Source organism: Streptopelia decaocto (assembly GCF_964273445.1).
Source record: "Streptopelia decaocto genome assembly, chromosome: 1".
NCBI classification, from domain to species: Eukaryota; Metazoa; Chordata; class Aves; order Columbiformes; family Columbidae; genus Streptopelia; species Streptopelia decaocto.
The window spans coordinates 76,622,945-76,645,700 of record NC_138663.1 but is presented as its reverse complement, the minus strand read 5'-3'; the positions used below and the strand labels follow the sequence as shown (position 1 = coordinate 76,645,700).

The following is a 22,756-nucleotide window of genomic DNA, read 5'->3' as shown; positions in this document are numbered from 1 at the left end:
AAGGTTTTTACTGAAACTGTTGGTTGACAGTGGTGATGTTTCCATTTTGTGCTGGAGAACTGAGGTATGATGTAGGTGTTCTTGTGTGTATTTTCAGTATTTAACTCAGAACTAACATCATTTTGTCTCTGAGGAGTCACTTTTTATTTTGCAGAGTTTAGTGCATGAGTTCTGAGGTCTTTGCTTATTAAGCTGCCTCCCTAGATCTTTAAAATAGAGATTGAACTGCCTAAGATTATGGAAGCTAGCTAACCGTTGTCAGTGAATATTTTACAAGATAAGGATGTTCCTGAAGAGGCAGAGGCAGGCAGTCTGCAGAAAAAGACTCAGCCACTCTCAAAGCTTTTGCCACTGGTTTTCTGCAGAGCTGTGCAGTGTGGAGGAGGTTGGGAGAAGGACTGGTGGTGGTTCTTGCCGTTCGGGGGAGGAGGGAGGGATTTATGTTGGTGATGAATTTGTCTTTCTCTGAGAGACCAGCTGTCTGACTATACAGATAGTGGTGACTTCAGTTGTTATGTGCTTAAGGAAAATGGGCAATGTATCTCACTGTTGTTTGGGCAACATGCAAATAAAATGTGTATTGCCAGATGGAAAATATGCTCTGCTGGTAGCTATACTGATGCAGACCTTCCTGTTTCCATTACAATGATGGACTCTTCACTTACTGAGGTGAGTACTGTTTCTGATGCCTGAGATGTGGTTTTGAATGGGCTCAAGCATTTAGTGCCTTACTTAAAGCCAGAGAGCCAGACTGAGCAGCTATAAATCAGTGCTGCTGCAAGGTGGACAGAGCTGGCACCAGTCAGCAGGGCGCTGTGACATCTTGTTCTGTGTGGGGTAGTCCCTTCAATTTGGCTACACTTCTGGAATGCTATAGTTATAGACCCAAATGTCTTGATGTTCACGTGCATCTGAGTCATGCTTTTAGCTAGGGAGCATTTTTAAATGTGGTTTTGAGGCTTGAGACAGTGCTTTTTCTGCAGTAATACTCAGTTCTGCCAGTGAGGTCAGAGTGATTTGGCTCTTTTTATCCACCTGCAAGAAGCCACATGATGCTTTAGTAGTGAATGCTGCCTTTCTCTGTGCTTTCTCCCACGGCTACCATGTAACAGCTGCAAAACGACATCTTCACTGTATGGAAACTTCCCTTCAGCTGATGTGCTCAGATGTGCCTCACTGCTGTATTGAATCCTGCATGTACAGCTTGAGCTGTCAGTCAGCTTTCTCATGGTAACAGCAAGATGAGCTGCACTCAGCACACCTGCCTGTGCTCCCATAGTCACTATGAAATCTAGACCTCAGCCCTACCACACAGGGCTTCTTATTAGTTTTACTAATTGGTGTTGGAGGTGATGATGAGTGAATATTGGTCAGCAGTTTCCGTGAACCTGAATATAATCTTTGCAAGACTAATAAGCAGGCAACCTCAGACGTGCCCTGGCTGGTGTGCGGTACCTGCAAGTGCAGCAGGGGTCTGCTTGTAGCGGCAAATCGGGGCAGAAAGTGCAGTGAGGCTAAAAAAAGTAAGAGTGATGGGCACTGCCTGTGGTTTCAGCACGCTGCTTGGGGTAGCGCAGGTGAGGAACTCCCTGCTTGTGCTGCTACTACTTAAGCCACCTTCAAGAGGATAATCTCAAGGGGTCTTGCTTTACCCAGTCCTTCTGAAAAGTCACAGCCCTGCAAAGTCTTTTGAAATGCCCATGCTTTGTTGCTCTGAAGCTCTCTGTAAGTATAGCTGGGCTCAGAAATGCCATTTTCCACTTTTGCCTTTATAGATAAACATCCTGTGTGGATATTCTAGAGGGGTGAAATTAAAATGTCAAAGCTTGCCCCAGAGAAAAAGCAAATGGGCTGTGTCCAGTTCTAAAAACTGTGACGTGCAGCAAAATTTGAATATCCTTGTTTAACAGAAAAAGTCTCCCTAGATGTGTGGAGTTGTTGTTGTTGTTGTTGTTGTTATTATTATTATTATTATTATTATTATTATTATTATTATTATTATTATTATTATTATTATACTGTGGTTGCAGATATGTTTGAGCAGATTGAGACCTTCAGCGTATAACTCACTCAAATTATTTTGTCAAATCATTGTCACTGTAGGAGTTGAGAGGCTATTTAATGAAGAAGCTCTTGTGAGAGCTGGATGAAACTTGGGCGTTTTATACCTGTTTTGATTTATAAATGTGAAAGTCTTATCATAGTCTAAAAACCAGATGATAGGCCCTCCACATATTAGTGCTTGTTTGGGAATTTATACAAGACCGTGGCCAGAACTTGTCTGCTGTGATAGAACCTTGGATGATTATGCTAATCAAAGGGATGAAGGGGAGAAAAAGTATGATTAGACTTGTGCTACAGGATCTTCTTTAACACAATCCTTTTATTAGGAAGAATGATCCTCTAATGCCCTGTACAAATATATTATGTTAAGAAATCTAGAATGTGGGGGTTTCTTGTTGTTGCTTTTTTTTTCTAAGTGTACCCTGTGCAATCCATTTGAACTCATAATCCTAACAGTCAGTATGTGGTTTAAAAAACTGAATTGAGGGGTTTCCTTCATTGCAAACAGAAACCATTGACCCTGTGATTACCTGGGGAGGGAGAGCACATGTAGAATAATGAAATGCTTTATTCAGTTCCAGGTGATGCAAGGGTGGGTTGGTTGGTTTGGGTGGGGGTGTCTGTGCGTGTGTGTATTTGTTTTGAAAGCTCTTTCAATTTCTTTTGTTTCCACTTAAACATGCTGCTCATTTTCACCTTCTCCATCCCAAATACTCCTGTAGACCTGTGCAGTGCTGTACTTCCTTCAGCTTAATAGAGAATTCAAATAAGAATAAAAATAGCCTGGATTTGCATTAGGGGAAACATCCAGCTGGCTGGGGCTGGGCTCTGTGAATGCAGTAATGCAGCTGTGGTGGGTGCAGGATGGAGAGGACAGAGAGGCACTTGCTGATGGTGGGACCAGTCAGTTGCTGTCAGAAGTGACCAGGGGCACCTTGGTCACCTGTTTGTCAACTTCACTGGGTTTTCTGGATCCTCTGAGGATGTTTGAGTGGGAAGGGGAGACACCAGAACATAGATAATCACTTGCTGATATGGTTTTTCTGTTGCATGTCACCACCACCAGCCCCACCCTGCCCCCAGCTCTGACTTCAATAGTGCTCTTGGACTCTTGATATGTAAGGAGCTGCCCAAAGCTGGCTGGCCTCACGTCTTTTCTGCTTGGGGAGAGTTTTGGGGTTGTATGTGTTTGTTTTTCTCCCTGTTCAGCACTTCTCTTCAGTGGTGGTGGTGTTCATCACAAGTCATTACTGCCCTAACTCCTTAAACCCTTGTTTCACCCTGGATTTTCACCCATAAATAGAGACCTATCTATAAATTGGATAAGCAAGCTGGAGTTTTCCAGGGTGAAAGGAGGAAGAGGGTCATTTCCCATTCAGTATCTCCCTTACCATACTAGAAGGCTTAAGAGGATGTTGTTTTTGTGTGTGATGTTGATAAGACTTGGATCTAGAACCACACTATAGTGGTTAAAGGAACATGAGCAAAACTACATAGTAGCCCTTAACTGCCCAATTCCTCTCTGCTGTTTGCATACAGAGGAGGAGGCCTGAAGCTTTCTGAGGCAGCTAGGCAATTGTTACATGTAATATTGAAAACTGACGTCATTCAAAGCCGGACACTACAATATGCAACACTACAAGTTTTTTGCATTCTGAATCATCTGCTCGGTGGAGCTGTTAATAGTAACGTTTTTATTTACCTAAACGACTCTACCATCTATAGCTGCGTGAAGCTCTGTGCACCTCACTTGTGGGGTCTGAGGTCAAGACCTTGAAAATGGATATATTTTGATGCACAGCACTAAGACAGAACAGTGGTGTGGTAACACATATGTTGGTCATTTGAAAACATGAGTTAGAAGCAAAACATGAAGTTGGGAACCAAAATAAATCTCTAAGTATGATATTCCTGAGAAGATTTCTGTGGAAACATAGTTATTGCTCCTTATGATGATAATATACTGTATGTGGCTTTGGACTAGCAGATCAATCTGCATACTTACCATCTAGTTCTTCACTGCTGAAATAATTTAGGTACAGTTGGGTGAATTATTAAAACTTTTGACATACAAATTTGCTACTTGCATGGCAACCCTTTCCCTGCCACTAACTCTTCTCTCTTTCCATTAAGATTGGCTGCGCAGAGACAACACTACCAGCCAGTCTGATCCCATCCAGGTCAGGTTTAGTGCAAGCTTTTAAAAGCCCTTATCAAAATAGTATACTATGGATGAATGAGTATCTGAAAGAATTGTTGTTTTGGCAGTGATCACTTAACTTCACCCCAAGAAGGCCTTCAATCCTCTTTGGAAAGCACTGCGCCACTAACGGGTAAGCCTTTAATTTGGGGTGCAGATGGGTGAATCTTTTTTTGTGCTGAAAGCCTTGGGAATAGGCATGCTCTAGTCAGTGCATTTACTGAACAGTAAGAGCTCTGTCTTTTGTTGTCTGACATTATAGGCTGCCTTGTTATGGAGGAAAAATCACCCAAGTGCCCACGTGAAAAAGAGGAAGATGTGGCGACTTCTGTAACAATGGAGAAAAACAATGATAAGGATCCGGCTGGTCCTGTGTCAGGTACAGTAACCGCTGCAGCGCTCTGGCACTCACGCAAGTGAGGAAACGGCTTGTTTCCAGCACAGCTTTGAAGTGAGGAAGCTGAGTAAGAAAAATAACTTGTGAATTTATGTTTTTGCAAATATTTTCACCTGCAAGTGCTCACAGCCCTCCCTGAAGCTGGGAGCGGGAATAAGGCTTTACCTACTTACAGGTGGCCAGTGACTTACAGCACTCCAAGAAGTAAACATGAAGTGACTTAGTGAAATCTTGACACTTGCTCAGCTGGCAGAACATTGTGTGGGCACTAAATCCCAGGCAATTGTGGGAGGAGAGAGAATGTTTTCATGTTTTTTAAAAAGTTTGGTGACACATGGTTAGACTAAATAACGCTTGCTTCTCTTTCAAAACTGATGGCTGGTACACAAGATGCTGGAATGGGTCAAAAAGAGAGATGAGGATAGAGGCCTTTGTGCATGGTTCTGTCTTTCACTATGGTCATTAACATCCAGAAGAATTATTCTTACCAGATCTGATGGTGTACTTTTGCTTAAAAAACTAAAAGCAAAACAAAACTGGAGTACCTGTGCCCAGTGTATTTAAGCTATCAAAAAAAAAAGTTATCTGAATAAGCAGCACAGGATGTGGTGCTTCTTTGTAACTGTTTTTAACCTTTACCTAAACATAAGACTTTGTCGTCACTTCTTGATTGGTTTTGTTTCTTTCTTTAGCACGATCTTCCTGACACCTAATTCAGTCCCCTCGCTTAAATATATTTTCTTTCTACTAATTTGCCTCTGCAGTTAGTTTTCATATGTGGTCTAGGTGCCTTTGGCAAGGAGGAAACAGACATGCAAAACAGATATGCAAAACACATGAAGTCCAAACAGCTTTAAAATCTGAGATCCTCCTGCCTGTTGTACATCTCCGAATAGAAAGTGTTTCTAGTATTAGAATGGAAACATTAATGAGTCTCCACTTCTGGTCTTTGCTAGTACCACACAATGGCCTCAAAGGGTGCTTGGGAGCCAGGTTAGATATGCAGCACCCCTGCAAAAATCAGCAGGGACAAAAGGGAGAGCTAAGCAGAAGTTGTTAATGTGAAGGATGAAGAGAGAAGGCGCTTCAGTTCTGAAGCTCATTTTTCCGTTTCTTTGGTTTGCCTCTTTGTGGGGGTGTGTGACTGTATAAACAGCCAAAAAAAAAAAAGGTACCAGTTCTGAAAAGGTATAAATAGCTGCCAGAGTCATTGCTACACAAGAAACTAGTACGACGGACTTTCTTCAGTTTCTTAAATATTTTCCTTTCTAAATCTTTTTAATAGCTGTCTTTCTGGAGGTTATTTTTGTCAGCTTTAAAGCATTTCTAAATTGCAGCATTTGAAAGTTTGCATGGCATTTGAGCTGGCATCATCAGTTCCTGAACTTACTAGTTCATTATCACTTGTCTTCTGGCAAAGAGAGTTCTTTTGTTGGCTCTAGCACACCCTGGTAGTTTATTTCTTGGGTGCAAAGGACAGTCCAAGTGTCAGACTATGATTGAAGCTTGTGGATACCTGAAATACCACAACCGTGTGCATTCCCTGCACAACCTGGTTATGATCAGGCTCCTCTGTAAGAGCAGCTGAAAGTAGCATCTATTCCTTAATCTTGTATTCTGTAACATGAAAGAAGATAATTATTAATGCTCACATCATTTCACCTGTTTATGCCTGTTAGGTTTTTGGTTGGGTGGTTTTGTTGCTGTTTTTTGTTTTGTTTGTATTTAACATATTCCTATGCTTATAGAATTCCAAATAAAAAATAATTATAAACTGTCTCCTTAAATAGCAAACAACCAACCCCATGGTGATAGTAAAATAATGAAATTCATTTATTGAAGGGAATATTACTGCAACTCTTTCAGCTTTACCTAGAGCAACTACAATCACGAGTAATAATCTTGCTTGTTGACATGTAACACTTAGTGGCTTTTTTTTTTTTTTTTTCAAGCCAAATGTAATCATCATACCACTTTTTACATCTTTGTAGTGTTGTTTGCTTCTGCCTCTCCTTCTTAGTGCCCTCTCTTGGCATTTATTGCAATTTCTTTTAACCCTGTTGGTCCATGGCTAATACGCTGGGTGTTGGAGGCTTGCTCTGTTTTTATACTTAAGTTTGTTTCCTGGAATGTTTCTCCCCAGAGGCAGATCCAGCTGAGAAGAAAGTCTGCCCCGGGATGGAAGAACACAAAACTGCATTTCAAAATGTTTTAAAGCAAGACCCGGTAAGAGTCTTAGTGATGGGGGAACAGAATTGGTTTGGCTGAGAAGCTACAAAGAAAAACTGCAGGAGAGAGGGGATGGGCCCTTCCAGTGGTGTTGTGGCTGCTCCTTTGCTATAACTACTCTCTGATATGCCTCTAGCAGGTGGGCCAGGAAAAGAAAAATAATAAAGAGCAGAGTGAGGAGGCACCAGCTGTTGTTCCCAGTAGGAAAGGTAAGAGGTTTTTGCTGAACACATACATGTAACTCACTGGAGCCTTGGTCATTTGTGTAAGAACCGTGTGAAGAGGTGCAGAGCTGCCTGCCCCACATCAAATTCTGAGGGTTTCTTGGTTTTAAGGAATAGTAGCTCCATTTACAGATCAAAATGGATTAGCACTGGAGAGAGGGAAGATGTTACCATGCAAAACCTGCTTCTCTGCTTTCTATAGATACTGAACTAACCAGCTCCACCTTCCTCTAGACAGGAGGTAAAATTTCTTGGGAGCTGCAAAGGAGCTGGTATATTTGAAACAAGTTCTGGCATGCCTGCCCACTCCAAAGATTTCTGAAGCAGCATCCTCTATGCTCGGGGGTTTGGGTAAACGTGATATAGATAAGCAGGGTGATGTTTCTACTGAACTGTGCTGAGCCGTCTCCGCTCTTCTAATCACCTCACCTTTTGTCTTTGGAGTTCACTAAAAGTTAATGATGGGTAGTAAATCAGGTAACATCCTGAACCTACAGGCTAGGAAGTTAAACCAAAAGCTATAATTAACCATTGTTACATTAATTAAATGCCACTTGAAGCCAACTAAACAACTAAAGTGACAGTGCTGTGCTTTCTCACCGACACTAATACTCTGAGGCACGCAAATTGTTCTTATTGGCAAAAGCTTAACACTGGAAAGCTTTAATCGTGGCTTCTGTTGGTGCTTCAAAGACTTCCACAAGCTGGTTTTGGGAGGCTGTTTTTCACTTTTGTTTGAGAACGTTTTTCTCACTTCACAGGGAGTTCACCCGCTGCAGGTGGCATTAAAGGAGATAAATCAAAGCCAAATGAGCCGTAAGTGTGTTGACTTTCAATGATCACCTGCAGTTATGAATTTAAATATGCAGTCTGTTACATGGTTGCTTCTTCTTATCCTACAGTGACTCTCCAAATGAGAAAGAAGTGGAGGTAAGCATTGACTGCTTGTGGTATCCTTAAGTATCTCAGACAACAGAAAGATCTTGTAGATAAGCTCTGATTGTTATCTAGTCCTATATAAAAGAATGATGCTGGGTAGCTTAAACTGGGTATATTTCTATAAGTAGGCTTCTGAAATCTGTCTTTCCTATCCCAGTGGAAATTTTTGAATGGATGGGATGGGGAAAGGTGGTGGTCTGTAAAACTGAACAGAAGATTTATCATTACTAAAACATTTTGTTTGCAAGCATGAAAGAGCATAGCTGTGACCTCCTCCCAGGCAGAATGTGCTGCTTTAAGACGGTCTTGTCAAAAGGCACAGATGGCACGCTGTGTGCTTCCAAGATAACACCTATACTGGTTACAGATTATTTTCCTCATCGCTACAGATGGGAAAATTGGCTTTGAGGAAGTGGGCTGTGTTTGCTTTCTCTTCTGTATCTCGCCTGTAACTGTGTTCATGGAGTATAGTCCCAAATGTCATGTTAGCATCTAAATCTTTAAAAACTTCTGCATCACTTGGGTTATTCTGAAATCTTTTCCTCTTCCACAACAGGCTGAATTTCTGAGGTTGTCTTTAGGTTTTAAATGTGACTTGTTTACCTTGGACAAGAGAGTGAGGCTTGAAGAAAGGTCTCGAGACTTGGCTGAAGAAAATCTGAAAAAGGAGATCACAAATGCTCTAAAGATGTTAGAGGTTAGTGCTGGCCAAGGCTGGTAGGGTGGATGGGATGAGCTGTTGTGAAAGCATCTCTCTTAATATGGATTTTCTTAGGTTTTGTGTAAGAGAAATACATTTTAACTAAATCTGAACAAAATTCTTACTTAAGGGACTTCGTATTTGAGGGATAGCCTTCATCTGGATGTGTTGTGTGCTCAGACAATGGGTAGTTTTCTGTTGCACAGGTATTGGGCAAGAAGGCTTGTGTCCAGCTGACTCTGCTCAGTAAGCTGCAGTCTCTGCCCACTAGAGGCCTGCACCAAGTTATGCTGATCTAGGATGTTGGATGCTGATCTTGTGACTGTGTGGGCCTGGACACAAACTGCTCAGGGTCATCAGATGGGTTCACTCTTCTTTTGCCACTAACAGCTCACACTGTTTTTCTTACCAATATGCCTCTTAGGCTTTAGTTCCTTTGTGTGAAGAAGATAACCAAGCGCAGGAGATCATTAAGAAGCTGCAGAAAAGCTTGCAGTTCCTTGGCCAGTATGCAGCCCGAGTTGCCAGTAGAGCAGAGATGTTGGGAGCTATTAATCAGGTAACAGTTTCCATATAAATGTGTTTTGTACCAAGTTAAAAGCTTCTAAATTTAAAAGGGATGTCCATGTCTCTTTGCTGGCCTTCTGATTTCAGAATTAGATTTGGGAATCTTCTGTATGTAATGCAGACTGACCAGTACAGCCTAGTCCTGGCTTTCTCTTCTCTGTTTGTGGTGTTATAAGAGATCCCAGGCACTGTGAGAGTAGCTACATTGCCCTAACATTGCAGAAAAACACAGAACATATTAAAAAAGGGGACCAAAATAAAAAAAAATGCATCAGAGGGAGGTGTACAGTAGAGACCACAAGGATGTAATATGGTAACAATAGTCTCGATGCTTTAATGGTAATTATGTGCCTTATGGAAAGTGCTCCTAATAAGCTGAATCTGTGGAAATATAAAAATACCTGCTCAAATGTTATGCGTCATTGTGTATAATGCCAAAGAACAGCATGAAAATATGACCTGGCAATACAAGCAAATGCCTGGTGGCAGCTGAGACTGTAGAGCAGAGGAGATGAGGACTCTGAAATGAAGGCTGTTTGAAGATAAGCATAATCATCGGAGAAACAAGACCTGTGTAACTGGGCATGTGTTGGGAGATGGGTTGCACTGAAACTCTGAAAGGGTGGAGGAAAAATGAGAGGATGCTGCATCACAGTGACACAAGATGAGAGCAGATGGTTAAGTCTTAAACTCTAAATAAACATGATGGGATTCCTCAAAGAGCTGCTGTTTTTCTCTTACGCTGTTGCACTTGCCCTGTTAGGAGAGTCGTGTCAGCAAGGCTGTGGAAGTAATGATTCAGCACGTGGAAAACCTGAAGCGCATGTATGCAAAAGAACACGCAGAACTTGAGGAGCTGAAACAGGTCCTGCTCCAAAATGAGAGATCTTTTAGTTCTCTTGGAGATCGAGGTAAAACTGCTTTGTCTGTCTTCTTTTTAGCACCTGTCAGATAAACTCTTATCTAATTGAAGCTTAACATATTAGGTAGAGAGGTTATATGACTGTCATATCTATTTTCCTAAAAAAGAGGGGAAAATACCAATTTACTAACAATATTAGAAACAACTCTCTGAAACTAAATTTGTATGTAAATTGTGATGAATCAACAGAGGCTTCCTGCTCTTTTCTAAATATGAAGTATAGACTCCTGAAGCACAGGTGCTCTGAATTTCCCCCTCTAAGCAGATGGTACAGAGGTCAGGTTTTTCACATGATGCTGTGCACTTGTGGCTTTGCCAGAAAAGGATTAAATTCTGCTGAAAAAATAGTGTGTTTTAAAAACAGAAAGGGCAGTCTTGCACACTAGTAAAACCCTCCCAGGAGTCTTCTGAATCACAGGCTGGTCCTTCCTGGCTGTAAAAGATTGTCCTGTAAGAGGACACTGCCTCTAATAGAAGAGCACGTTTAGTGATAGCAATAGAAATTGATGCTTGTAGAGGGTGTATAATGCACGAATATTATGAACTTACCTAATGAATGGAAAGCTTTTTCCTGAAATATCTTCTGCTGAGGATACTCTGATACGCTCTTTGCTTAACCAGGCAGTGCGAAAAGTCAGACCTTTAGTTGCAAATGAAGCTCATTGCATTCCTGTAAGCGTTTCTGATGTTTGATCTCTTTACAGATGAATCTACGAATAAAAAGCTATCAAATTCTTTTAACTTCAAGGTAATGGCATTCACAGCTTAACATTAGATTTCAAGTGTGTGTGTCTGTTTTCTTTGCCTTGTCATGCACTGATGACCTGCTACATGCTTGGCTTGACTTTGGTGGTTTTCTGTCTCAAAGATGGGCCGATGTCATCAAACACGAGGATATATATTTCCAGTCACCCCACCAACCCAAGGGAACTGCATGTGGTTTCACTTAAAAGATGAAGCGTTCACAGAAGCTAAAATATCTGTGCTGTCATGCAGTGGTTAAGAAATATTGTTCATGCACGGTTCTGTCGTTGAGGCTACAGAAGAAGGGTTTAGCACAGAGATGAAAAAAATAGATGGGAACAATTCACATTGACTGTAGGAATTCCTGTGAACACCACTAGAATTTAGATGTCTTCAATTTTGTTGTTGTTTTTTCTTTTCAGAAGTTGTGTAGCCAGCCTCACTTTAGATGCTTGGGCGGGGGGGAAGCAGTTAATATGGAAAGCTGTTGCTTGTAAGGACATGGTTTGGGCTGTGCTTATGGCTTGACTCTTCTTTGTGTGTCACTTCAGGTGAAGTATCATTTATTTATACAGTTTGTATAAAAACAGGTGGTATTTTATGCAATCAGTGAGTAGTCCAGTCATTCCTTGGTAGAGTCAGTAATGCCTTTTATTTGCATAGCCATCATCATCCCTTCGAAGAGTTAGCATTGCAACGCTGCCCAGGAGCACTGGAAATGCAGGCACTGGGTTGCCACTGGTAAGTGGGGGTTCCCAGGTGGTGAGGGCTTCACCTTCTCAAAACTGGCCTGGGATGAAGTGAGGAAAATGCTGGTGCATTAAGCATGTCAAACTTTTTCTCTAGGCCCAGCTCCATGAACCTGATGGTGATGAACGTGGTGATAAATTCAACAGGAGATCAAGCAGTTGGTAAAGTTACTTGGGCTTGTCTTTGAATAGGGTCGAATATTTTGCAGCTCTAACTGTGCCTGCATTAAGCAGGTTGTGGAGCATCTTGAGGTCTAATAATGTCTAGGCAAAACCTTTCATATTAGTTTTACACGCTCCAATAGATAAACAAGCCTTCGTGACTATTACTGCTCTTTTTTTTTTTAATTAAAGATTGAATGTTTTTAAAAAATTACCTCTGTTTTCTTGCTTTAGAACTAAAAGATGAAATTTAGGCAGCTGGCATTGATGGATCTGTGTTTTGTTTATTTTGTTTTGTTTTTTTAATAATCCTAATTTCAGGCAACTGATTTTGAAACTTATTTGTCTGAGGCCTACCCAAATGAGTAGCCTGCTGCTGAATTTCTAGTTTCCTGTTATAAATCTGATGGGGAAATTAAGGCATGTCTTTAAAACATGACAGGGGGCGACTGGGAGCAAAGCAAAATGAGAAGCGTCCTTCACTACAGCGGTTCGTTAGCACGTATGCCTGGGCAGACTATGAAGATAAACATGATGAAGCAAAGTAAGTTCACCAGCAATCTCGGAATTCTGAGGTGTGTGTGCAGGACTGACTGGTTTGTTTTTTAATGAACTTTTAATTGGGCACCACCTGATCAGGGCTATTAAGTCAAGCTACTGCGAGCTCTGTCAAACTGATGGAAAAGCTTTGGAACTCTTGATGCTTGCTTACAGAAATGAGCAGTCAGAATCACCTGCTGAAGTACAAGAAGAACCATCAAGGAAGGAAAGTATCTCTGAAAAAGGAAAATATTCATCAAAATGGAACCTAAAGTCAGCGTAAGTTTTCTCACGTTGTTGTGGGGTAAAGCAACATTTAGGGGGGTGAACATGGGAAAAGCAAAGCTGTAGCTTTGGTTTGGTAGTTAATGCTGACTTCTTACACAAAGCAATTGGGAATGGATAATCTTGGGGGTTGAAGACTCATCCCACCAGGAATTCATTACTAATACTAAAAAAGTTATGTATGATCCCACCTCTACTGGTTAACCTGTGACAGCTGTTACAGCTGGCTACTAGGTCATGCCAACCTTTGCCCCTGTAAACATGATCAAGGATTTGAGGCCTGTGCAAAACTTAGCAGCAGCTTTGGCACATGCTGAGATGTGTAGTTGTTGAGAGTAACTCCAGAGTATTTGAGCTAATTTCTCTGGATAACTCAAGCGAAGGAAGAGCGAGTGCTGTCATTTCCAAACATGTATCCCTTGGAAAGCTCTGCTGTGTCGCTGTAGAGAAACTGCTTATTCCAAATGGGTCTCCTACACTAAGCCTCCACCGTGAGCATTCCCAATCAAGAGGGAGACAAGACAGTTAAGCGAGTGTGTAAAACTAGGAAGACTGCAAGGAATAAAAGCTTATTTCTATTGTTTGATAAAGGATAGAGGTACCCAATGACATGAGAGGTCTAGGATTTCGATAGTGAGTGACGGTAAGACTTTCCCTAACCCCAAGGAAGGCACCAAAGCCTTCGAAAACAAGAAAAACAAGGTCAGTACTTCTCAGTGCTTTCAGAAACAAGGTGGGCTCATGGGTCAGGTCACTCACTTAAACAGCTTATATGAGAACTTGCTTACTGAAGCTTGCATTTTAAACCCAGAACATAACTTACCACTCTACAGAGCTCCCAGTGCAGTAACAACCTTGTCACTTTTGATAGTTGAGGATCTAAGTTTGTGGAATCTAGTTTGCTTTAGGGGTTTTGGGAGTTGGGGAGTGGGGTGAGAGGAGGGCTTCCAAGTTTTGAAGAAAAACTGAACTGATCCATAACTCCTCTGTGCAGGTGCAATTTGATGTCATCGTGGGCATCCCATTTCAAGGCTTCCTTTTCCAACGCTAACAAAACTCTCTGGGTTTCTGTTTCCATCCTCGTCCTGCTTGCTGCTCTGACAAGCTTCCTCACTGGGCTATCTCTTCAGAGACCAGCAGATGCCGCACCTGTAGGAACTGGGGACTCCTGGACTTCACTACAGCAGCTGTTGTGGCCATATACAGGACTTCAACACAATGGGCCACCCCCAGTATAACAAAGGTTCTGACTCCTGTAGTTGTACTTCTGAGTTCTGGATGACAGTATGAGAAGCTGAGATAGTATATATTTAAGGTTACATGTCTGGGTTTGTTTTGTTGGGTTGTGGGTGTTTTTTGGGGAGATGACTTTTTTCAAGCATGACTTGAAATTTAAAAATATTTTGTGTGGTGGTTTGTTTTTGTTTGTTTGGGTTTTTTATTTTTTTTCCCATTCTGAGAAAAGTAATCTTTAAGTACCTAAAAGAGTCCCAGTTCCATTCAGGTTTAACAAGAAAAGAGCAATTTTGAACATAGCTAATAATAAATGTAACTTAAATCGTTTAGTCATGAGAGAATAAAGAACTTACTTTGCTTTAACAAAAATAAAATGTTTCCCTTTTAGTCACTGAAGCTGTTCCCATTCAGCACTTGAAATGTAACTTTATTGAATGCCTTTGATAATAAAGTTTTAAAGGAGAGCATGCAGTGTTTAAGAGTATGTTAAAACCCTTGTAGCAAGTAGTAGCTGATACACAACATCAATAAACAAGAAGTTAGCTGTTTCCACTTTATCAATTGCTTCTTGGCTGGCAAAGTCCTTAAGCATATGGAGGAGTGTGGAATGAAATTCTGAATCTTCTTCTAGCTCTTCTGAAAAAGCTTCACTGGTTTCAGTGATCTTGAGCTTTTGTGCTTTTTGACCATTAAACAGGTAAAGAGACCAGTCATTGTCACTGACAGAATCTGCTTTAAGGTGCTCACTTACCTATTGCAGAAAAAAATGGTGCTGTAAGATGAAGCTCATGATACTGACAGTGGATAAATTCTTAGTATGAAATTCTAAATTCTATGATAATCAGAAACAAAATGAAGGTCCTGTTTTGAACTCCCAACACAGCATTGGCTCTCTGTGCCTAAGAGACTGTGTAGCGGGTACCGTACCAACATTAAAATCTTCCTTCTCGTTTGCCTCTGTAAAATGCAAGGTTTGACCACTCCAACTTTCTTGCTGCTCCTGATTCACAGGGAGAGAGTAGCTAACTGCAACAGGCATAATTTGTCCTGGGAATAAGTATGTCATGTGCAATTAACTCAAAAGGGTGGGAGAGCATCTCAAGACTTAAACATGTTCTGTATCTACAACCCTAACTTGGGAGTATTTTTCTCTCTACCTGGGAGCAGCTTTAGCCCCATGTGCTTTGGTTCACAGACAGAACCAAATCAATGCTGAAATTGCTTGTTCCCTCCTTCATAGTAGGGAACAAATGAAATGACATATAGACAAGAAGAAATTCCCAATATTAATTATGAAACTTGCAGATCAAATTGCTATTCAGAGGACCCCTACAGTAGGATACTTAAATAAAATTGGCATCATCCCAGCTTTGGCTAAAGGCTTGATAGCTGACCTATTCTTGCACATTAGTGTCCCATCACAGACCTCAGAAATGCATGAGCAAAGAAGCTGGCTCTCAACTCTTACTGACACACACCAAACAATAAGTAGTCAACCCTAAATCTTAAAACTGCTGCACTAAAAGCATAGGCAGGGGTTGAACACAATGTTTGAGATGACCACAACTTATAGAAGTTAATTGTTTCTGTGTATTAACTGTGCCAGAGTTCTGTGCTGTGTTCATGTAGAAGTTTAGTCTAAATCCACAAACCTTGAAGACTACTTGTTCTTGACCCGCTTCTAGATTCCATTTGCTCCAGGCAAAAGCAAAAGCAGATGCAACCAGTGCCATCTGTTGATAGGCCCTAACTTCTGCTAGGGGAGCCTGTAATGCAAAAGTGCATGTTAAAAAAAATAATTTTTATATATATATATAAAATTCAGTCTAATTCCTTGTGATATACAAATGTAAGACAAAGTTTGCTTTAACCAACATCCTCTGGTTAAGTTGGCAGCACACTTGTATACATGCCACCTGATTCTGCACAACAGGTCTTCATACAAGAAACTGATACTCAAGTGAAAAACAGGTGGAGGAAGAAAAAAACCAAAACAAACAAACCCACACACACAACAGGAAAAACATCCACTCACCTTCTGGCTCACAGAGACATACTTGTGAGAATACTCTCCTGGGAAAATATTCACACCCGCTTTTTTCAAAACTGCTCTTAGGTCAACTGGACTTATCCATTTTCCTGTGATGTGGGAAAGCACATTCTTCTTTTCCACCACTACTGAAGACAACATACACTGATTACCCTGTTGTACAAACCAGTGACAGCAACTTACTAGTCACGAAAGCTATTTTCTGCTTTAGGCATCAAATATTAATATCTTTGCTCCTCTAGATATTGCATACATTATCCACAATGCTGGGCTGTAAACTTCCATTCACATATCCTGGAGCAAGACACTTTTCTGTAGGTTTTCAGAAATGACACTCCTCTACTGGCCCATGCTTATGCTTATACAAACTCTTTTAAAATCATGTCTGTTACTGATTTATCCAGCAATGACCACATGGATAATCATGTGTAATTTGAGCCTTTAGAAGGAACAAGTAGCAGTAGTTGTAGGCTGCTTGAAATGCTTTTATTTCTCTTGGTATAGCTGGGAGGAGAGGGGAACAATTTGTGTCTCTAGCTTGTGCAAGTCTTGAATTCAGCAAGGTAGTGTCAATATCAAAGCACTTACTGGAATTTGCAGAACAGTTATACAGATGTTTTCTTCTGACCAGATCACAGAAAATAACTCTAATTAAATCACCAGTACTGTTCCCTACAATGCTTGGAAAGGAAGAGATCCTCCCTCATTTTCACCAGTGCAGAGTGAGACTCAAATTGCTCTTGTGGAAGCATCACAAGCTCTTAATAAAGGATACTGTAAAATTCTCTCTATATAATTATTTTCTTAAATCTGCAAATGTTGGTTTATTAAAAAAACAAAACAAAACAAAAAATATTTACAGTACCTTAATGCGTATCCGAATTGTCGCAAAGACTGCAGCAACTACAAGTATTGCTTCATCCACACCAGCAGGTCGCAGTTCCCATGCCTGATAGGGCATGTTGAGATGAGCATCCTGGAGAAGTGCTACTGTATAAAAGGCACTCATCGCAAAGGTGACGCTCCTTTCTTGGGTTTCATATGTTATGTTGCTGATGCCATCAGTTCTCCACTGTTGGCCTTTACAAAAGGGATGCAAAAATACTACGATGTATATGTAAAGCTTCTGCTTGTGATATATGCTGGGGAAGAATTAGTTAGTGAAGACATCCTAGGTTAACCAATATTCACAGTTAAGATAAAATATTAGGCATAAAATAAAGATAATTCATTAAAAGCAAAAATTTTCCTCATTTTAATTAAGTACAAGATTGGGCTAATTTTGACAGAAAAGCTTCTCAATCTCAAAAGAAATATAAATACTAATGTAACTCATGTCTTACTTGCTACATAGCAGTCCACAAGCTCATTTTCAAGAGTAACTTCAAATGTCGAACTGTTTTAATAGGTTCTATGCTCTTTGATGAAAGTCAGAGGTATCTTGTAATTATCTAATTATAATATCCTATTTGGTTTCTAAGATTTAATTTTCATATTTTACTACTACTACATGTAGGTAGGCGCTAATTTGGTTCAAAATGGACTTCACATGTCTTCGCCCTAGCAAAATTTGATTTGTGTGATACAGGTGTACCTATTCAACAGCATGTATTGTTTTTCCATTCACAATAAAAAGCTACAGTAAAAAGCCTAAACAAGCAATCATCTACTCTTAGATATGATGCAGAAGCAAAATAGGAAGAAAAAAAAAAAAAACCCACAAAAAAAACGAAAACAAACTGCTAAATCCTAAATCAATTAACACTGACGTCCCCAAATTATTTCTGGGCTCTGAATTGTGTCTTATCTTTATAGCTCGATTCCGGAAACAGTCAAACTCAGGTATAAATTCCATTATTCAAACTTAAAATAAATTTCTGCCCTAAGTTCATACCTGCAGGATCCCACCGGGCTATCACAGGATCTTTGAAATACATCACACTGTCAGAAAGCCCAAGGGTTATCTTTATCAGTGGCTGTGCGGCATCTTCAGCCTCTTCTGGGGGATATGGGTATGCCTCCAATCCAACATCAAGTAACTTTGGCAAGATGGGACAAGTACAGATAACAGTTTTATTAGAAAATGTAGTAGCCTACTTTTTTTTTGTTGTTTTCAAGTCCTGTTTTTAATCACCTGCGGAGTTTGCTGACACTCTGTTTAAAATGTATTAGTGTTAGTGGTTTGCTAGTACTGCACATTTCCTTGAAGACAGCAGAAGGGTGGCTACCAACAGGCCTCTGAACCTTGCACGTGCTGTTGATGGCACCCTGAAGGCAGCACCATACAGCAGGCAGAGGCATTTTTTAATAGATCCACTGTCTCCAAAACAACCAAGTGTACCTGAGAGGCAAAAGCACTTTGCCCACACAGTGTCAAAGGGAGCGAAAGAAGTCACACACAACTGGTAACAGGTTTTGGCTGGGAATGAAGATCCCATGCCTCTTGATTTGCCCACAGTCCCACTTCCTTTGTATGGGAATTCCACTTATTAAAGGTTTTCAGCTTCACAGCAAAAACTCTGATGTTGGTTAGTGCTGCAGCAGGCTCCCCTAGTGGTAAAACTAGAACACATTGGCTATAGTCCTGAAATACCCTGCAGAGCCTGGAACTGAATTGGCGGTAATTCTGCTACCATCCTTCTTTAAGTGTTCCTTTCACACATGAAAAACTAAGAACTTCTCTCTTTGCTTTCCTTTGACCAAGAGCATTTTCCAGCACAAAAATCTGTGCCAGCCACACCGAGGAGCACTGACAGAGCACACACCTCTCTACCTGCAGGCTGATCTCTTCCCTCTAGCTGCTCCAAAAGTTGGCCAGGCATAACTAAATAATGATTAGAAAACTTGGTTTTCTAGTTTGCTGCTCAAGAAATCATGTCCACAGCTTCTGTACAGTGGTGACACACATCTCAGGAACAGCTCTTTAAGGATGAGAGGGAAGAGGACTGCATGGGGTGGAAGCTGCCGCCTCACTTACCTCCACCATGCTCCAGTCATTGATTTGTTTGACCTGAGGTGGAAGCCGCAGCACATCAATGTGGTACACACCACCCACCGGTACAAACTGCTGCAAATCAACAATGTTTTCATCGGTTATTGTCTCTTCTTTTCCATTAGTCTCTTCTTTTTCATTCGTCTCTTCCTGTAGCAGTGGATCCTGAACTAAAAAAAAAAATAAGCAAACAACCTGAGTTAACTTGATGCTTAAATTAAGACACTGAGATTTCCCACTCCTGTTATTTTTCACTTTTGCACAAAATAAAACAGCCCATGTGCTTGAAGTGCTTCACACTCTGCAGCATTTCAGCACCATCTACTGGTGTTCTCTAAAAGTTTTAACAATTAATTGAAATGTGGAGAAAGAAGACAGTTGCACAATGAAAAGCACTTCTTGTTTTGGTACTGAGCTTTTTAACAGATTAATCTCTGCTCTAACTTTGTAGTCAATTCAAAATGCTTTATACAGGAAAAAGGTTTTACTGACAATATGAGTCACTTCATCAATCACAGAAAAATTTCACAAGTACAAAATACAGTAGATTCTGGACAGATTTAATAAGATTGTATTTGTATGAAAATAAATGAGGCAAATAAAAAGATACGATGTTCTACAAGTCATGTGCTGAAGGTGAAAGACAGAAGATACTTACAAAGAGCAAGAGGGATTTAACATGAAACAATTTTCAGATAACAAAGATAATTCCTATTTTTCCACACATAGTTATGTATATATTGCATATATGCATGCATTTAAGTTTTAATTAATTGGAAAATGTTATTAGAAGGCATCGATATCACAGACAAAAATGCCTAGAAATATTTTCTTAAAAATAAACAAAAAAAAACCAAAAACCCACAGGACCACATAAAACATTGCACTGGATATTACAGAAGGAGAACAGAAGTTACCACTGGTGGAGATAAAGAAAAAGTGTTCAATACTGTTTAAATACCCACCACGTTATGATATTTGTTTTTAGAGAGTGAGACAATCTCAAAAAATGACAAATATCTATACATTGTCTTCAATTTTTTTAAAAACAAGTGGAAACAGTGTTAATTTTATAACGTCAGATTTAGTTGCATTATGCAGAAGTTTTATTCTACTGTATTCACACAACAATATAATGTCCTTTTGCAGTTATTCCAATCAGTACATTTACAGGAAGTAAATCTATTTTACTACCAGCCACAGTGGTAGGTTGCACTTTAACTGGCTTTTTAAATATAATACAAAAATACTTAAGTATCTTCTAAGCCAAACTATTCATACTCCCAAGCTAAATTAACTTCTTAAGGCTGGTACAATGAAGTTAAATTTAGAGAACTGCAGTAGTTCTTGCTCTTTTCCCTGTTGTTGCGTTCCTGATTTTTTCCCTCTCGTTCACCTGGCTGCCTGTTTTACTGCATTTGTGGTAACTGAGTGTCCTTTCAAATTCTACTCTGAAGAGTGGTTGAATGGTTTTGCAAATCATTAGCATGCCAGCAAAAGCGTAGTTCCATAAGCCTTCTCTCCTTAATAAAGCAGATAAGCTTGAAGACATTCAGGTATAATTAGTACACTCCTGTGAACACACATTTCACCTAACTATGGCAGGGATTTTCAAAGTCTTACTGAAATAAAATAGCAAATTCCTCCAAATGAAGCCTAAGTTCTTTATATTCTCTTGAAAATCACCTTGTCTGGGCTGTCTTCAGGGTCTAGTCTGACAGCTGCCTGCTTGGACTGTGCTCAGCAGACAGTGTTGTGGGGTGGAGATTTTTGGGTTTAGTGGGTTGGGGTTTTGTTTGTTTGTTTGTTTGTTAATTTTTTGGTTTGTTTTTAGAACAAGGAAAAGGCTGTCCAGCTTAGCTAAACTATGTTGAATAGGGTGCAGTTGTTCTATTTAAGACAGTGCTACAAGAAAACTCACTCATTAAACCAAAGGACACGAAAACAGAGAAGAAATTTGTAACTTATGTGGGACAGATGAGCAGTTTTCGTTCTTAGAATTAGGCCCTTTCTTAGCAAAGTGTATCTGCATGTATCTCATTTAAAGCACACATTTAAGTAATACTCAGCAATATCTACACTACCCGAGTGCCTACCGTTACATGCATTTGAATCATTTTTTCCTGGGGAAGTCAAGTCTCACCATACAGCCTGGAGGATTCATAAAGATTCTGTGTCTCACCCATAAACATACATAAACATATGCATAAAAATACACAAGTGTACATAAATGTAATAAACATCTACATTAATATAAACATAAATAACAAATGAATTGAAATAAGTGTGGGGACAAAATCTGTTTTCCTATCTGTCCTTTTTTTCTACCTGCATTTAACAATCATTGAAAGTAATGTCAACAAAACTCAAGTGTTATCAAAACATTAATATTTTTATAAACTTTGTTCCATTCACAGAGATCTGTATCACAATGTTTCCATATTTAAAACAAAATATTTAGAATAAGTACTTTTGTAATGCTGCACATAAAAACTAACCAAATACCTTGTGATGGTATGTCCGAGGTTTCTGATTTCCTCCTAATTTCCTCCTCTGTTGTCTCATTTATACCAGCTGGGCTATCGCTGTTTTCTTTGAATGAGACAGTACTCTATATAAAAAGCAAAAGACATTTTTCCATTAGTCAGAGACAGACACAATAAAGAAGAGGGTAGCACCTCCAAAGAGAAGGAGTACAGTCCCATTCCTCCAGCAACATCTGCACTGATCCTGCTAGAGGTTTAAGGTTTTGGGAAAAATAATTTCTACCTAGCTAGCAAAAAGAGTTTTGGTTAAAGACACATAGAGATAAACATAAAATAATTACTTCTTTTCCACAGCAAATTCCATCCCGAGCTCCGCAAGTACCATACAAGCACTTAACCTTCTTAGTAGTGTATGCACTCAAAAATTACGTTTATGCTGACTTTACAGCTAGAAGTGTGACACAAAGAAAATTTAAGCCGACGCTGAATCCAAAGCCGTACTGAAACTCTGCCAGAACCCCCACTTGCAGTGATAACCTGTGCCTTGCCCATGGTATTTGTTCCCTTTCTCATAATCTTCTCTATTTCCAAAACACTACCCTTGATTTCCAGCCAAATTTCCAACCCAGATACTAATTCCTCCAGGTCCCAGCAGACTGCACAGCACAGACAAACTGCAGCTCGGTGTATGAGTCATCCATGTGGAGACATCTCCTGTGCCCTGTGCTGTGCCTGCCAGTGCACAGGAAGAACATTCATCTCCTGAAACAGGACAGAAGGTGAAGCGAACAAAGTGTTTATGCACATAAATGTGGGAGAACTCAAGGCAGAGCCAAACAGGAGGAGAGAATGCAGCAGCTGAAAGACATGGACTCTTCAGAGGGAACAGGAAAATTCACAAAACTGGATAAGGAGAGTAAGACCTAGGAAAGAAAAAGAGAAGGAATAAAGTGAGGAGCTTGAGGAAAGCCTGAAAAATTGAGGTGAAAACTGCCAAAAGATGACATTTGTCATATACAAAAGGAAAAATGAAAAAAAAAGGGGGGTGGAGGATTTCAGGCACTGATTCACTACAAAGGTGTCGGGGACTGAAAAGGAAAAAGGCAAGGATTGTTGCTTCAAATGTATTAAGAAGGCATAAAAATATGGTGTTTTACAGTTATTTGTGCAGAAATTGCAGATAGAGAACCTGAGCCCTTTATCTGCAGGTCACAGATGTTGCCAGACTCTGAATCCGATTCTGCACACTGCTCATCTTCCTCATATTGGA

The 22,756-nt window shown here is 40.2% G+C and overlaps 2 protein-coding genes across 4 annotated transcripts in view; one reads left to right on the top strand and one right to left on the bottom strand.

Annotated features, from left to right (window-relative positions):
- IRAG2 (inositol 1,4,5-triphosphate receptor associated 2) overlaps positions 1–14,422 on the top strand; it is a gene marked incomplete at its 5' end in the record, with an annotated part of 38,689 nt that extends 24,267 nt beyond the window's left edge. Inside the window, 17 exon segments of the mRNA XM_082044394.1 lie at positions 588–669; positions 4,198–4,244; positions 4,333–4,397; positions 4,527–4,643; positions 6,805–6,887; positions 7,030–7,099; positions 7,876–7,930; positions 8,017–8,044; positions 8,610–8,750; positions 9,178–9,312; positions 10,084–10,231; positions 10,947–10,990; positions 11,650–11,727; positions 11,833–11,897; positions 12,340–12,441; positions 12,612–12,716; positions 13,717–14,422. Of these exon segments, the coding sequence (XP_081900520.1) occupies positions 588–669; positions 4,198–4,244; positions 4,333–4,397; positions 4,527–4,643; positions 6,805–6,887; positions 7,030–7,099; positions 7,876–7,930; positions 8,017–8,044; positions 8,610–8,750; positions 9,178–9,312; positions 10,084–10,231; positions 10,947–10,990; positions 11,650–11,727; positions 11,833–11,897; positions 12,340–12,441; positions 12,612–12,716; positions 13,717–13,960 (1,609 nt within the window). The 3' untranslated portion in view covers positions 13,961–14,422.
- The window catches only part of LOC309435740 (GTPase KRas), a 53,494-nt gene continuing 44,788 nt past the window's right edge, over positions 14,051–22,756 (bottom strand). For all 3 annotated transcript variants that reach the window (XM_082044407.1, XM_082044404.1, XM_082044405.1), the window contains 7 exons: positions 21,506–21,611; positions 18,986–19,170; positions 17,903–18,047; positions 16,874–17,088; positions 15,994–16,161; positions 15,611–15,724; positions 14,051–14,709 (listed from right to left, as the gene is read on the bottom strand). In XM_082044407.1, the coding sequence (XP_081900533.1) occupies positions 14,434–14,709; positions 15,611–15,724; positions 15,994–16,161; positions 16,874–17,088; positions 17,903–18,047; positions 18,986–19,170; positions 21,506–21,611 (1,209 nt within the window). In that variant the 3' untranslated portion in view covers positions 14,051–14,433. The remainder of the gene's footprint in view (positions 14,710–15,610; positions 15,725–15,993; positions 16,162–16,873; positions 17,089–17,902; positions 18,048–18,985; positions 19,171–21,505; positions 21,612–22,756) is intronic.